This window comes from Chinchilla lanigera, unplaced genomic scaffold (genome assembly GCF_000276665.1).
Source record: "Chinchilla lanigera isolate Chin_1 unplaced genomic scaffold, ChiLan1.0 scaffold00033, whole genome shotgun sequence".
In the NCBI taxonomy this organism is placed as follows: domain Eukaryota; kingdom Metazoa; phylum Chordata; class Mammalia; order Rodentia; family Chinchillidae; genus Chinchilla; species Chinchilla lanigera.
The window spans coordinates 21,786,575-21,803,209 of record NW_004955434.1 but is presented as its reverse complement, the minus strand read 5'-3'; the positions used below and the strand labels follow the sequence as shown (position 1 = coordinate 21,803,209).

The 16,635-nt window shown below is 49.3% G+C and overlaps 1 protein-coding gene across 1 annotated transcript in view; it reads right to left on the bottom strand.

Moving 5' to 3' along the window:
* Acer2 (alkaline ceramidase 2) overlaps positions 1–16,353 on the bottom strand; it is a gene marked incomplete at its 5' end in the record, with an annotated part of 23,792 nt that extends 7,439 nt beyond the window's left edge. Inside the window, 3 exon segments of the mRNA XM_005388734.2 lie at positions 7,559–7,696; positions 15,393–15,534; positions 16,239–16,353. Coding sequence (XP_005388791.2) covers positions 7,559–7,696; positions 15,393–15,534; positions 16,239–16,353 — 395 coding nt within the window.
* Positions 16,354–16,635: the final 282 nt, after the last annotated feature.

The window sequence follows — 16,635 nt, the reverse complement described above, 5'->3', positions numbered from 1 at the left end:
GCACGTGGACACCCTAGATCAGAGACCAGCCCCCCTCGTGCACGTGGACACCCCAGACCTGCCCCAAACCCACCTGCTTGCAGTCTCACCCTTTCTCGCACACTTCACAGCCAGTCCCTCCCCCATCCCAAATCTGTCTCTCCCAGCGCCACCCGGGTCCCCACCACTACTACAGCAGCCAAGGGACACAAACGGGACTGGGCCCTCGAGCAAGTTAGCACAGAGGAGTCCTCAGAGCCGCGGCTGGAGACAATGGCCAGGCGCACTGGCGCCCTAAGGGAAACGCAGTAACTGAGGGTGGTACCGCATTAGCAGCACCTGGCCCAGTAAGCCCAGCTGGGGTAGGACACCTTAGTGGGTGACCAAACATCCGGACCACCTCTTCCCCAGAACGCCTTTGTTGTTTCCTTGCACCCCTGCCGCAGGACTCGTTTCCCCACTGGATCAGTACTAGCTAGGCCGCTATCCTGGCAATCCCACAGGCTGACTATACCCGGGCGCACCCAGGTTGTGACTTTGCTGTGTGAATCACCTCTGACAAACGGCCTCCGCGGGCACCTTCTCGGGACCCCCCTGGAAACTCAGGAGCCACTCTTCCCCCTATTTCCGATGAAACGCTCCCGACTTCCTCCTTTGCTTCACAGCGTCCCCCATGCTGTGAGACCAGCTCAGCGCGCCAGGAGTCACACTCTCCCCAACTCCCCAGCATCACCCCCACACCTGCTCCACCTGCCCCTGCATTAGGTTTTAGTATCATGCTTAGGTCTTTATCAAAACATCTTTTTTAAAAAGGCAGGGCAAAAATCATACACACAACAGGACCCTATCATAGGACGGAAAAGTCTGAGAAAAGCCTACTTCCTCTCTTCTTGCCCCTTTATTATAGTCTCCAAGTGTTTTCTTAGTAAAATCACTCTTACCAGCAGAAAAAGCACATTTTAAAATATTTTAAATGCAGCCGAATCTCTTCGCAATGACTTGCCACGAATTTTAGCAAACGCCAGGTCATGACCCAGAATCAGAATAGAGGTCTGTGTTCTGCAGGCTGACAGGTTTGGAAAGGATGGAAATGTAAAAGACCAGGCCCAGCGTCAGGAATGAAGGCTGAAGAGAATCGCAGAGCCGAGTCCCTCCTCCGTGTTCTCCGGGCCAAGGAGGCGCACGGGGACATCCGGGCTCGCGGGTTTGGGTCACGCGAAGGGCAAATGGAAGGCGCTGGGAGGAGATGCGGGTGCCAAGGCCCCCTCGGTGGGGAGTTTATCGAAGCAGGGAAACAGCCTTCTCTCTTTTTCCCCGTTGGACCAGGGGAGGCGGCTGGGCACAGCCCGCGTCCAGCGGAGCAGCAGGCCCGGAGTGGGGCAGTCACACAAGCAACTCTGTAGTTAGGGCCAGGACAGTGACACAGAGTAGTTCAAGGTGACGAGAGAGCACGGACGGGAGCCCAGAACTGGAGGATGAGCGGCACGTAGCCAAGCGAGGGTCAGAGCGCCTGAGCCAGGGCTGAAGTCTGGGCTCTTGTGAGGACGTGGAAGTCAGACGGCAGAGGACAGGCAGAGGGGAGCTCCACGAGGGGGACAGCGGTTGTACGGGGCAGACAGGTGAGTCGGCCTGCTGAACTTCGTCCTAACCGCAACGTCCACTGAGAAAATGACTGAGATCAAATGGGACGCCGGAGCGGGGAGCCGGTTTCTGGCTTCAGCAGCGACGTGAAGGCTGTTCCTTTCACTGCAGCCAGAAATATTACGAAGGGGATCAGAGTGGGGCAGGCAGCGCGGGAGCCTGGCTTTGGACGAGTGGAGTGCTGGACGTCTATGCTCATGCGGAATCAGAGAGGCCGGCCAGCAGTCGGACGAGGGCAGCTGAAGAAGGCACTGGGCACAGAAGCCTGGGGTCCCCTGCGTGCGGACAGTGGTCCAAGCCGTGGCAGCAGATGAGATCTTTCAGGGTGAAGGATAAAGGAGGAAAGCAGCTCTGAGCCTGCTCAGGCTGTTGCAGCAAAACTCCACAGGCCGGGTGGCTTACACACAACGAAGTTATTTCTCATGGTCAGGTGGCTGGGAAGTCCAGCACCAAGGCGTGAGCAGCTCGGTGTCTGGTGGTGTCACGGCCTCCGCTGTGTCTTCCGTGCTGGAAGGGGGAGGCAGCTCTCTGGGGCCTTTATCAGGGGACGAGACCCATTAAAGAGGGCTCTGCCCTCGTGACCTAGTCACTGCCCCACCTCCAACGCTATCAGCCTGGTGGTCAGGCGTAACGCGTCCCTGGCACACACACACTCGGCCCACGGCGAGCGGAGGCTGCGGCTAAACCCTCGCGACCCTGCACGAAAGCTGCGGAGGGAACCTGCGCGGCAGGAAACCAGGCGGGCCCTGTCACCCGATCACCCGAGCCCGTGAAAGAGGGCTGCAAGGGCGGGGCCGCAGGCCACCTGAGGACACCACCTGTGTTACCGCGGCCTGAAGCTCGGACCTGCAACGTTCTCAGGGGAGTTTTGGGTTTTAAGTGAGAGCAGAAGCCAAGATGGAGTAGCCTGAAGAGCAGCTGAGAGGCGAGGGCCAACCCAGCTTTTGGAGGAGTCTGGCTGTGAGGGACAGTGCTGGGGACGGGCTGAGCGCTGCAGGTCCTGGAGGGGGAGAGGCACCCAGCGGGTCTGCAGCTGGCAGGACGTCCCCTTCCAAGAGGGACACTAACACAGCCACCAGCTTACAGACACGATGTGGACAGCAGCATGGAGGGGACACGGGAGGAAAGGCTGGTCCTCGCTGGGCGGGAGCCCACCTCCCAGCACTGGAGCGTGTTCATCAAGGTCAGCCAGCCCTTGTGACAGCCAGCTTCTCCCAGGCAGAAGATTCTGAACAGGAACAGAAATTACTTCCCTCATAATTATCTACAAAGATTTGAGTACTAAAGGAAAATGTGTCCTTGTTGAAAAATCATAACTGGAAAGTATAATTTATTTATTTATTTTTTTGGGGGGGGTTTCTCCGGTACCGGGAATCAAACTCACAACCTTGTGCTTGCCAGGCAGGCGCTGTGCCGCTGAGTGAAATCCCCAGCCCGCAAAGTATAATTTATTTAGACTGTGTAACAGGCAACCCTAACTACTTGACTCCCAATTAGGTATCATGAACTTCAAACATTTTCCCTTAAGCTATTTCTAACGAAATTACAAGCTGAAGTATGTAATCAGACTCAAGAATTAAAGTGAAACTACACTATCATGAATTCTCAAGAAACACAACTAAATCCAGAACAGTTTATTCACTGCACGTCCAACATAAGCCACCTCCACTGAGCTGAATGATACAAATGAAAATCCCCTTCAGATGTCTTCACCGGCAACGCACAATGTGCTTTCCTAAGAGCCCGAAGATCTACTAATGTCCAGGGTCTGTCAGAGGGAAGGTGAAACAGGGCCAAACGCTCAGGCGCCAGTCCCAGCAGGCCCATGAACACTGCGGACCAGTCAGCTCCATCTCCACCCGGGCACATGAGGGAGGATTCCCTGATAACAAAGCTGGAATCCTTGGAAGAGGGAGTGAAACAGCAAGAGGCGTGCACCTCTCCTTAGGATGACTTCTGTCCTTGCCGGAACAGAGCGGCAGAAAAGGGTAAGGAATGGCGCATTTGATGAGCATCGACCGCGTGACAGACACGGTACCAGGCTAAGTATGTTATTCAGTCCTCACTGCAGTTCTACACGACCCGAGCGTTATTATCAGCCACTTACGGCAGGGACAACGAGACCCAAGCTAGTGAAGAAAACACCTTGAGTTTTGAGGCCAGGAGAAGGCAGAGCCAAGACCCAAACTCAAGGCCAAGTTCCTTCTGTGCCCTCCACTGAATGATGGAGTCTCAAAGAGCCTCTTTGATTCTGTAACGGGAAAAGTTAGGGGTACCTGGCAAACAATAAGCGGAAACAGAGGCTTTTGAACTTTCAAAGGTAATGGCACTGTGGAAAATTCACAGATCAACACAGTGTAACTTCTGCCTTTGGAGAACACATGTTAGAGGAACAAAAGAAGACAAAGACATGCGGCTATGAAAGGACAATATCCTAAATAAAATATAAAAGCACAGAGCATCTCCGAAGAGAAGAGCACAGGTGCCCGGGGGAGGGGGAAGGGCCACAGGAGGGGCACTGTCGGGGCAGGGAAGGCTGCGGGCAGTGGTGGGAAGGGCAGCCCAGGGAGGGGAGGACAGGCCGGGACTAACGACACGAGTGCAGGGAGCCGGCCGCGGGGCGCTCAACCGGAGCCGGACGCAGAAGAAGCTCCAAGAGCAGCCCGGACGAGGAGGAGCCGTTGAAGGTCTCTGCACAGGGATGAGGAAGCAACGTGAAAGAGACGCCTCTCGGGGAAGAGAACTCGGGCAGAGGAAGCAGGGGGAGGGACAGCAGCCGTGCGCGGAGGGGCGGACGGGACGGCACGGACACGGAGCCTGTGAGTCTCAGCCGCCACTGGGGGTGGCAGGAGAGGTGTGACCGGGGCCTTCAAGCCTGAGCAGAGTGACGCCATTAAAGCAGCCCGGGCACCTGAGGTGGGGCAGAGTGAGGAGGGGCGGGCAGCAGGGCATGGCGTGCGCGGGGACCCCAGGCTGCGCCTGGGAGGGAGGCAGAAGTCTAGCAGGAACGTGAGACAGCGCGGAGGACGGAGGGGCTGGGAGCAGCGCCGAGACCAGCCGCAGTGGGGGTGGTGAGACCTTCAGGAACAGAGGAAGGGCTGGAGACGGTCTGGGGAGAGCTGCCTTCGGAGGGCAGGGACTGTGGGGAGCAGCCGCCAGGCCCGCACAGGACCAGGAGGGAGGGCAGGGAGACAGCGGGCGAGGGCGAGGGCGCCGGACGCTCGGACACGGCAAGGATGCCTGCGCCTGGACAGCGGCTGTCAGGTTGGAAGCTAAAAGGCTGTTACTGCAGCCTACAGAAATAATGATCGCACAAAAATACACAGGACTACTCCGCAAAGAAGTGCTCACAGCAGTGAAAAACCACGGTCTACACATTCAGAAAGAGACTCAGGGGACTAACTTTAATATACCAGTAACTTAGGATTCTGTATGTTACTAAAAGTGAGAATCTAAACTGGGCGAGATGACACGCACCTGAGTCCCAGCCCTCTAGGAGGCTGAGGCAGGAGGGTCCCAATTTCAAGCCAAACCTGGGCAGCTTTTAGCAAGACATTTCACAAACAAGGAAGGGTGCTGGCCTGAGGACTTCTTTCCCAGAACCGTGGCCCTACATTCAGTCCCCAGTACCACAAAAGACAAGACCCAGATGTGTATTTATTTACAGAGAAAGAGGACCACAGTAGAGTAGTACCTCAGTTCTCGGATTTAATCCATCTCATGATTCTGGAAAAGACAACCACATGCGTGTTCGTGTGGGAAAGACGGCCACGGCAAGTTTGACCCTGATGCACAGTTCACAAACAAAGCAAAATTCCGCCGAAGCTGTGAGAAAAGAAGTAAAAATGGAAACAAAGCTTTTGTAAGTGGGGAGGGGAGGAAGGGACTGAGGGGAGGGGAGGAGAAGAGCAAAAAAATGAATCAAGTTCTGTTGTGTACAGGTACGAATTCTCTATCGTGAATGTGATCGTTATGTATATCTAAGATGCACAATAAAATCTCATTGAAGAAAAAAATAAAACCTCACTTGAATAAAAATGTATGCTACAGAGCTAGGTTTCTTATAAAGGTAAGACAGCAAAAACAACAAAAGCCTGACAGAACATACAGCAAAAGGTCATTACATCAGACGGCCTGTTCTGTCACCTTCACTTAGTGCCAGGAACCATGCATCGCTGCCGAATATTAGCTGTGTTTAATAAGTGATTAATTTATTTCCTTTTTTGCTTGTACTCTCCAATTTTTCTACAATAAAATATAAGTCAACTGACCAAAATTAGATGTTTTTTGAAAGGGCCATTAGAAACCAGTGAGGGAAATTTCAGAACAAAGACAGGGAGGAGAGCAGATCACTAGAGATCTAGAATGCAAGGCTAAGGGCCAAGGGTGACAGGCAGAGAAAACTCTCGAGATGCCCAGCCGCAGGAAGACGGAGGGTAAATGCCACGTGGCTGCAGGCGACACCATGCTCAGCGCTAGCAAATCTGCCGCTACAGCCACAGAAGAGGATCCACCTCAGCCTTTGGTCATGGCAGAGCCTTAGATCAGTGAAAGAGAGACCATGTGAAGACAGCAATGGAGCTTTCGTGAAAACTTTCTCTGAGAAAAACATGCGAGATGAAAATATATGACTTTAGACATGAAGCACTAAGCAGAGCGCTCGTTTGCTGGGTGATAAGATGACCGGCTGTTTATTAAAGACCACAAATTCCCCCTCTGTATATCTCTTTACAATCACAGATTCCAAATTACTACCCAGAAGTAAGGGGCTTCCTCCAGAAAGCTAAATATCCTCGCGCCTGAGATGTGCAGTTTAGATTAGATCTGCTCTTCTCAGATGGACCAGATACAATCAGCCAGGCAGGTTCTGGGGAGTCTGTTTTGTTTACGGTTTTATTCAACTATTTCTCACACACTGTCTTTTTATTCAGAAGGATTCGCTGTGACAGTTATTCTTCTAGGACCAATCTGAGCCTGTTTCTGAAATGAATCTCTTACATCCCCAGTTCTTGCAGGTTTCTCAAAGACACTACCTAACTGGAGGAGACCTGACATGTATCCCTGGCCAGCAGCAAGCTCAAATACCTCTTTGGTCATCTCTGGGCCTGACTGCTATTGCTGACAATCAAAACAACCCCCAGAGGTAAAGCACTTGGGCAGAAATGTCTATCTCTTCCTAAACTAGGAGAGAAGGCTGACTTAACACATTACACAGAGCAATTATCACACACAGGGAAACAGATCCAAGACCTCAACCAAGACACTCAACGTCCACAACGAGAAAGGAAGGGACTAAATGCAGTTTTAAGGTGGCTGCAAAAAAAAAAAAAAAAAGAAAGAAAGAAATATTTTCAACAGATATTAAAATAAGGGTAGTGACTACTCATATTTTAGTTGGAGGTAGAAGACAAACTTGTATACACAAGCGCTTAACTGCAGTGTGTCTGGCATCAACCTGAACTATGTACATACAACTGCCCAAAGGAAAATGTTCCCGTCGGTAGCAAGGGCTTTACCTGAGCCCTTTGAGGCACTAAGCCTCAGAGAGTTTCACCTTCAGTGATGTCTGCTTGAGGTTAGTGTATCCCGGTACATAGAAACGCACTTTCTCTGCCTCCTTCCTCTTTGTCCTTCCCTCTACGAATGCAATGACCTCTCTACGACTTTCCCTTTATTTCTGTCATATGGACAAATCTACCTTCCTTCCTTTCTACAGAAAAGTCTAGCAGCTCATTTGCACCGAGACGTTCCCGATGAGCTTGCTTTGGATCACTACGATGCACCACAGCTGAAAATGAGGCCAGTAACACTTTGAACCAAACCATCCAACCTGTTCCAGTCTAACAGTCAGAATAAAGGTCCTCTTCCAGGCTGGAGGACAGCAAAGGAACGCGGAGCTCGGGACAGCCCAGGGCTCAGCAGGAGGACCGGCACCTACCTCTTCAGCTCCGCGATGAGCAGCGCCGTGCAGGGCACACCCAGCGTCATCAGAGAGATGTTGTTGATGGCGGGCTTGACAAACGCCAGGCAGGTTGTAACCGCAGACAGGACGCAGACCACTGCCTTGAACCTGCCCCTGAATCCACAGAAGCAAAACCAAACCCGTTAGCAAAGCAGTTCTTGTTTATTTGCTTAATGTTGGGGAGGTACGGGCTCTGCTATTTGCGTAAGCCGAGGAGAAATTCTGCACTAGAACCAAGGGCCTAACTATCAGTCACACTCACTGGCTCAGTAATTCCATTTCTAGGAATTTATTCGCAGGAAATAATCAGAGATTTTTCAAGACATTTACCCACAAGAACTGTAACATTAGAATCAACCTAAGTCTCTGATGGTGACGTGGGTAATCCTTCTCCTGGTGTTAATTTTCTGTACTTTTTCAATGTTCCATGGCAGGGTTTGAAAAATGTTTTCTACAAAGGATCAGAGTGTATTTTAGGTTTTGCAGGTCCTAAACTCTGTGTGTCAGTAAAATTTGATTTGCACAAACAAGATCCACTTGGCCCACGGGACACACTTTGTCAACACTCCTTCCACCAGGTGAACGTGAATGGCTTTTACAAGAGGAGAGACATTAACAAACCAAAAATTTCCCAGTTTAAAAGAAAAAACGTCCTAATACGTGCGGCACACAAAACTTAAAGGTTTTGTTTTCCAAAGTATTTTGATACTATCTACATCAACAACCTCCCAGCCCAGCATGCACTAGGCTTTGTCTTGACAAGTTTTTTACGTGACAATTTTTGAAAAAAAGTATTGACACTGTCCTCACACCCTTTAGTGGAGGTCATTTCAGAGAAGAGAGCGACGTGATTTCAGAGAAGAACTGGCGACGTGATCCTGGACATGCTCCCCATTTCCCGATCTACAAACAAACAGGCTGGACTAGAGGATCGCTACATCCTCATCTACGCTTAAGTGGAGGAGCACATGATTTTCCTGAAGTTTCTCTTACTCCTCATTAGCAGAATTTGCTTTGGCCAACCGCCCTGGAACAGGTCACAGTTAGGAAACTAATTTGAATGAAGCTCTATTATAGAGATATCAAAGGGCACTGAACTTTCAAAATACAAATTTATCTCTTAAATAGGAAAACCATTTATCATCAAGGTACAGGAAATCATTGATCAAGCTGCCAACTTTCTGACTGGAATGAACAGTCGTTGTATCCCTGAACTCTACCAGAGGAAAAAATACGTATGGGAAAGGATCCAGGCTGCAAATCCTCAAGAGAATCGTGTTTTTCTTCTGACCCCGAACGGCTTCCTCAGCGAGCAGATGAGAGGCTGCCTGTTCCGGCCGAGGACGACAGCCCCCGGACGTCCGCGCAGGACCTGTAGGACCCATGGCCACACTTTCACTGGGCTTGGGGTTCTGCAAGCCCAAGGCTATTTGGAATTTGGGTTGTGTCTGCCCTCTCTCTCTCCTCCTCTGATGCCGATTACGTGTATTTACTTACCTTCTTACTGGTCACGTATGTCCCTTACATTTTCCACCTTTCTTTGTCTTTGGGCTTCATTCTAACTTTTTGTTTACTTTTTAATGTTTTATTTTTGTTCTCTTTTTTATTGGATAAACACAGAATCAAAAACGTCCAAAGTTCATCACCTCCCCATATCCAGTGGTTCAGAATTTGTTAGAGAGACCAACAGGCTGATTAAAAGCACAGTCGTCTCAGTGAGAGGCGTGTTCAGACCCTGCCCCGACCACTCAGCCGTTGTGCAACCCGACAACGTAACTCCTCCAGCCTTCCTGCGTTCAAGCTAAAGCGCCAGCAACCACGGTGTTCTGATGAGTACCGGAGCACTAACAGTGTCGGGTACACGGTGTGTGCCGTCCTCCTTGCCATCATTTCAGAACGACTTTCACCCTAAATAACACTGTTGCTGCTTATAATATCCTGTTTTGGGGAGAATCAGACTGAGCTGGTGTCGCAACTCCTAAAGGCACCATGCAGCACTGCCAAATAGTTGAAAGGCCCAGGCTTGATGGAACATGGTTTCCTTAAGGAGCCCATCCACAAACACCCTGCCGCACTGGGCCCAGAAGAATGTGCTGGCCAGCAAGGACATCCTACCTGCAACCGGCAGAAGTCACACAGCCAGCAGAAGGCCAGCACGCCCAGCAGGCCCCGAGTCACCAGAGGCAGGACTCAGGGGCCCTGACAGCACTTCCTAAACTGTGATGACAAGCAGCCCCACCAGTCTCGGCCCTGGTTCCTACTTTTCAGCTCATGTGGTAACGGGACACAGGTCAAAGAACCCTTAGCGCCCCTCTGCTGATATTCTCTAAACTGAGGTCTAGCAACTCAGCACTGTAACTGTAATAGTGCTGTTACTGTTTGCATCACTAGCGACCCCGTAGGGTAGCGGTTTCCAAACCTCTCGAACCCGTTATCATATAAATACCTGTTTGTAGGAATATCTGACCCTTCGTTGTATAAATGTCTGTTAACGCCCCTTTTATTCTTCTGCAATGAAATGGAACTTTTGGATGATAAAACTATCACCATGTTACCACTAAAAACATGTCCACAAACTTCCTAAATGTCCCTTAAGTTTAGGATGTACTACTTTCAACTACCCGTTAGGACCAAAACATAACGTATTCATAACAGGCAGAACTTGAGATTCACAGTGCCATAGCATCTGGTCCCAGAGGGGCCTGAGAGAGCTGGTCCATCCCTGTCCTTTACATGGAAGGCACTAAGGCTCAGAGAGCGTAAGAGCCTGGTCCCCGCTCAGCCGGCGAGTGGGGGAGAAGGATGGTCAGACCCCACCCTGCCCCCTTGCTGTTCAGGATTTAAAAACAAAGAGTGGGTTAAAATGTGAGGGCGGTCCCTAGAATCTGCACCAGCAAATCATAAAAAATATACACTGGGATAAGTTATTTAGAAAGTACATTTGATCAGCCTATAAAAATTCTCTGTTCTTACTGTTTTCTCCAAACAAAAATATCAGAAAATTATTAATAACCATTAATAGCTGAATATATCTTCTGAAGATTCCCGAGTTTTCCCGATGGAAGTCCTTTTTTGAACGCACCAATTCCTTTCACAGTGAATACTGCGAACATTAATAATTTCCCTCCTGTCCTAGACAACCTTATCTTCCAACCACCTGTCCAGATAAGCCTTTCATAAGAACTGCTCACATGCATTGAGTACTTACTCCGTATGGGGCACTGTACTATACCCTTTATTTCATTTTCCCATTTGTTCCAGATCCCATGAGGTAGTTACCTTTACTAACTGTATTTTACAGATGAGCAATATGAGGTCCTGGAACTTTAAAAGGAAAAACGGTGAATTATGATTCAAAACTACGCCTGTCAGCCATACTCACTCAGCCACCAAACCCTACCATCTCTTCTCCAAAAGCCTCACACTAAACTACAAGGGTGATCAACAAATATCATAAGTGTTTAAGTAAAGTGTATTACAGTAAAAGACGCATGGCCATTAATCCCCTTCGAAATCCTTCCCCTTGCCAGGTGGCACTCACCTGTGATCCCAGCAATAAGGAGGCTGAGGCAGGAAGATCGCCGTGAGTTTGAGACCAGCCTAAGTTACATAGTGAGTTCAAGACCAGCCTGGACTATACAGTGAGACCCTGTCTCAAAAAAAAAAACAACACAACTCCCCCCTGCTTCAAACAAACCCACCCCCTCGTTCTTGCCACTTTCTAAAGCAGTTCTGGCGGTCCTCTTTTCAGAGCTCCTTACAGTGTGTGACCAAAAATACAGTGACTGCTACTGCCCAGTGCCATCCAGTGAAAGGCAGGCCCATAAAAACGTTATGGTGTGTCCGCATCCACTTTGCTCGGTGAGTCTGGCACCGTGTGGCTTCTCACTCTTCCTGAAGTTAAAATGACCGTGAAAGGTAAGTGTTCTGAATCAACGCAAGATACAGAACCGGTCACGACAGCACAGTTAAAGATGCTCACAAAGGAGGACTCCAGGGCTGCTTGAGCCAGCAGCAAGAATGATGGCTAAGAGTGTTCAAAACGAGAGGTATTCCGAGGGGGACTGATGCCAACGTGTCTTTTACCGTAATAAATATTTTATTGAAACACATACCGTATTTTTAATAACTATTCATATTCTTAATGTGTGCTAGAGAAATTCCAGCAATGTCTACACCTCACACACACACACACGCACAGTAAGATACGGGAGGCAGGGAGACAAACGTTAATTCTCGGGTTAATTCATGCAGCTAAACCAGATGACCCCTGGCCCACAGCAATCCTGATTTGGGTGGAAATTCTTTGGTCCGACCTCCCTGTCCCACTGCAGAACCTCCAGGGCCCCAGCGTGGGAGGCAAAGCCCACACACAGCACTCTGGCCTCTGTGTCCTCCCAGCCCCGGGCGCCTGAAGACGGACCCACAGCTGGCGCCCTCACTCGCTGTCCCGCCGAGCGCCGTTCTCTCTCCGCTCGTTAGGTCCTCCCGGACCGTCCTGTGCCTCCATGCGCACACCGGGCTCAGAGACCCTGAGCAGAACGTCCTTCTCGGCAGCACTGCCTGCAACGAGAGCTGCATGACAGCACAGCCGTGGCCCCCAGCCTGCTCCGAGCACTCGGCAGCACTACCTCCAAGAACACGGATGTGAGTCCTTTTGTTTGTTGCCTACATCTACAGATGTGGAAACAGAAAAAATAAAGACAAGTTATACAGCTGACAAGCAGTAAAGCTAGGACTGAAGCAGACAGGCTCCAGAGCCAGGGACACACACAGGCGGCGCGGGGGCTCCCGAAGGCCCCCACCCACGCCGGGCAGAGTGGTCCCGCTTCACACCTCCCCAGCGAAACGCTGCGGGTGCGATGACGAAAGTCCCGAACGGTCACAGGCAACTCTGCCTCACAACGTGTTTGCACTGTTCAAGCTGCTGGTCTAACCTCCCACATCCTTTCCTTCTCTCCTGTTCACTACAACACTCCCCACCCCTACCGCCATGAAACAAGAAAAAGAAAAAGGCCTGGGATTAACACAATAAAAACTGCCACTTGGAGTTTCAACTAAGACTCCAGAATGCCACAAACAACTAACAAAAAATCCATTTCCTAATTTCTTACTTGGCCTCAGGACTTGAAAGGTGAGTTCTAAGAGAAAAGTGATTCCTCAGCTCTTACCCGAACATACACTAGGATAAGGGAAAGGACGGAGGGGGCTTTTCTGCCTTCTGAGATGGCGGGAAAAGCCAAAAGACAAATGGTTCTTCAGGAAGTCAAAAAGTCCCTGCCTACAAAATCACTCCCCCCACGCCGCCCCACCAGCTCTGTGTTCTCCACTTCACATTATCTACCACATTCTCCTGAAGTTGACTAAGAGAACCAAAGAACAAGTCTGGACACCAGAGCCAGGCGCAGCGGCCCTGTTGGTAGCGAAAGTATTAGGACTCCAAGTTTTAGGCCCGCCTCAGCCACAGTGAATTGTGGGCCAGCCTGGACTACATAGAAGACCCTGCCTCAAACACACACACGCACACACACACACCCTGGCCACATTTTATTATTCTTTCTGAGGCTGGGAGTATAGCGGATCGGTAGAGCATGTGCTTAGTTAGCATGCATGAGGCCCTGGGTTTAAAACCTAGGATCAAAAGATCAAAAGCAGGTGCTGGGGATTTAGCTCAGCGGCACAGCGCCTGCCTGGCAAGCTCGAAATCGTGAGTTCGATTCCCGGTACCGGAAAACAAACAAACAAAAAAAAGATCAAAAGCAAACAGGCAAAACTTCAGATGTGAACGTGAAAAGCACACTTTCTCTGCTGATCAAAGGTCTTAATAAGATATGAACCACATTTCATCAAAAACCAGAGCCTGCCCTCATCTTCGTTTTTGATACGTGTTATATAACCTTGCGCCACATTGCTGTTTTGTATGCGCCTGAGTAGCCATGATAAACATGTTATGCTGTGGAATTTCTCTTGGGTCTTTGTGACCTGACTGTTATGCTGTGCTGATAAACATGTTGTGTTAGACCAAGATAATATTTTCCTTAAAGGACATAATAAAAAAACTAGCTGTCCTTGTACACTAGAGAAATGCGTCATCTGCTTGATCTGCTGTCCTATACCAATCATGTAAAACCACCTCAACCTTTAGCTTGTATCCCCCAATCCGAAGTTGCCACTAACTATCACCCCATTACCACCCCTTCTTTGTGGTTTTTGTGCTTAAATACAATGTGCTTAGCTTGTGAGGCGCGCATTCTGGGGATCGATTCCAAGAGTCTGCGTCAGCCAGGCCTGGAATAAACGTCTTTGCTCCCCAAATTTGGAGTCTCCGAGTCTTGGCTTCCCACGGGGGTCATGAGACCACCACAATACGTAATTCCAAAGCACATTTCTGCCTGATCGATGATACTCAGGAATACTGTTCCTGAACGTAATACTGTTCAACTCAGCTGCTGCCTCCCAGGGCAAAGACTGGATAGCTCGTCTGCATGAAGTATGCTTTCTTCCTAAATTGATTGAAAATAAAATACTAGTATTAAAAATCTGTATGTGGGGGGGATAAAAAAAAATCTGTATGTGTTCCTTGAAAAAAATCCCGGGGTGTTCAGATTGAAGATAAAAGTACAGGTTCCTCTCCACACCAGTGCTGGAGATCAGCCACGCGCTGCAGTTCGGAGCCCTCGCCCTGCCAGGCACGTTTGTGCTGTACAAGAACATTCTCCAAGAGAGTTTCACGCTTTCATTCTAAAACTAGGACATCGCACCCACAGCTCTAGCGTGTGAACGCGCATCGGTATTTTTCACAGACTCTCCTCACCTCACGGATTCCTCTACTTTCCTGGCGTAACTCTTCCTCGGGCACACACAGCCTGCTTTGTTGAATCCAGTTTTAGGCTGCTTATGCATCTGCTATATATGTTCTGACAAAACCCAGTGTCCTGTGCAGAGTAAGTAGGTAACGTGTCCCAGAACCATTTCTCCTTTTTATTAGGCAGCTCTTCCTTCTGCCTTCAGACACCAACACACCTCAGACAGCTCCTCCGAGGGTCCTGCTCCGACCGCACTCCGGATCAGCCCCACTCACCGCTCAACCCTTGCTGGCTTCCCTGTCCAATGCAGCAGCTATCACCTCTAACACTGTATTATTCACTCGTCCGTTTGATTTGTAAGCTACACAACTTCGGCACAGGAGGAAACTCCGCAGTTTTGTGTATTGCTATATTCCAGTGTTTACAAAAGTGCATATAAAATAAGTACTCAAAAATATTTACTAGATGAATAATCAGTTAACCCTAGTACCGTGGCTATTAAAGTACATACTAAAATGCTTGGAGATACACGTGAGTGTCACTGAGAGCGAGAATAATCAGAAACAAAAACAAAAATGCAATTTGAAAACCAGCTCTAGAGCTCCAAGAACCAAATAACTGGGAAGAATTCTACCTCCTACATATAAAACCGGTACAGCTGGATTGTACTCAAGGAAACGTTCAACAGGAAAAAGAGGTCTTTGAACTATGATCCAGACATTTCTCTCCCATCAAAAGTCTTTCCACTCTTGTTCATACCAAACAAATCACATCTTCGACTTTTTGTCCCTACCATTATAGAAATGCTTCCCCAAGCTATTCCCATTTCTTCTGTTAGGCCGGTCCAATTATACTATGAGATCACAGGGTCTGTGGACACGAAGCAGGCACACAGCAAGCTCATCACCAGGATGTGTGCGGTTGGTGCTGCTTTTCTTCATGTCACCCTGTAAACTGGGTGCTGCACCAAATGGTGAACACAGAAGTGCTCAGCACAAACTCACCTGTCGTTCCGGAAGATCTTCGGCAGATACCTTCTGGGGAACCACATGGCCAGGGCACACATCAGAACCCACAGGATTGCCAGTTCATCCAACATCTGGCCCAGGAAGCTAAGGGTTGCGTGGAAGTAGACAGACCCAATTCCTAGAATCAATTAGATCACAACAATAAAACAGTGTCACCGCAGAAGAACAGATCCACAAACTCAATACACTGCTGAAGGACAGCCCTTTACCAACTGCTATCAGAATCACCAAGCCACTCTCTCTCTCTCTGAAAAAATAAAAAGAAACTGAAGAAGGGAACACGCCACTCAGGGCTGCAGACCTCCGGCCCAGAAAGCTTCCAAGCAGGGCCCAAATATCAGCACATCAGAACTGTAACAATTCCACAGCTAAGCACACTCTGTCTTCCTCTACTGAGCTTTCACTGGAACAGGCAGTGAACTCAAGTCAACATTATCTCACTGCTAAGAATTTCCAACCTGCCTGGGAAGGAAGTGGAAATTACACAAGTATTTCACAGAACAATGAAGGCAATGAGGACCCAAACATCTAATTTTTTAAAGTCCTTTTTTAAAGTTACTTTCTTCAGATGGTCTCAGAAAAACGGCAAGGCCACAATAAAAGTCTCAAATGCAGTTATGTGGTGAGAGATACAAGCAGCCTTGTTATCGGGCCGGCATTCAAGAAACCTTTTGACTTTGAGTAAGTGAAAGTACATCATTCTTTTTGTTTGCTGAGACGTCGGAGTAACCGTGGTCTACAAAACGTTATGTTCAGCCGGGACAAGAGCTGTGCGCCACCTCACTGCCCCCCTTCCAGTCTGTGTCCGCAGCATGCACTTACCCACCACCACTAAGAGAGTCCAGATTAGGTAGATGCCGCTGTTGAAGCATGCCGCGTACTGACGGAACAAGCACATGCAGATGGGGGGTAAAATGAAAAACAGGACGTTGCTGATCTGGAGGGAAACGTGAAATGAAAAGACGACCATTAAGCAAAGGGGCAAAAAACAGAGCACCTCGTTCCAAGTGTGTCCTTCGCAAATTAAGATGAATGTGGCCCTACGTGCTGTTCGACCTCTTTTAACTCTTGCCCTTTCGGGTTTTGTTTTTGTTTTCTGGCAAATACATAACCAGGAAAGCGTAAAACTTCCTTAGTGACCATTTAAGGAGCTCCTGGCTGCCTCCTTTAACTGTAAATTCACCAGACCTGGGTGGGGGAGGCAAGCGCTGTACCCTGT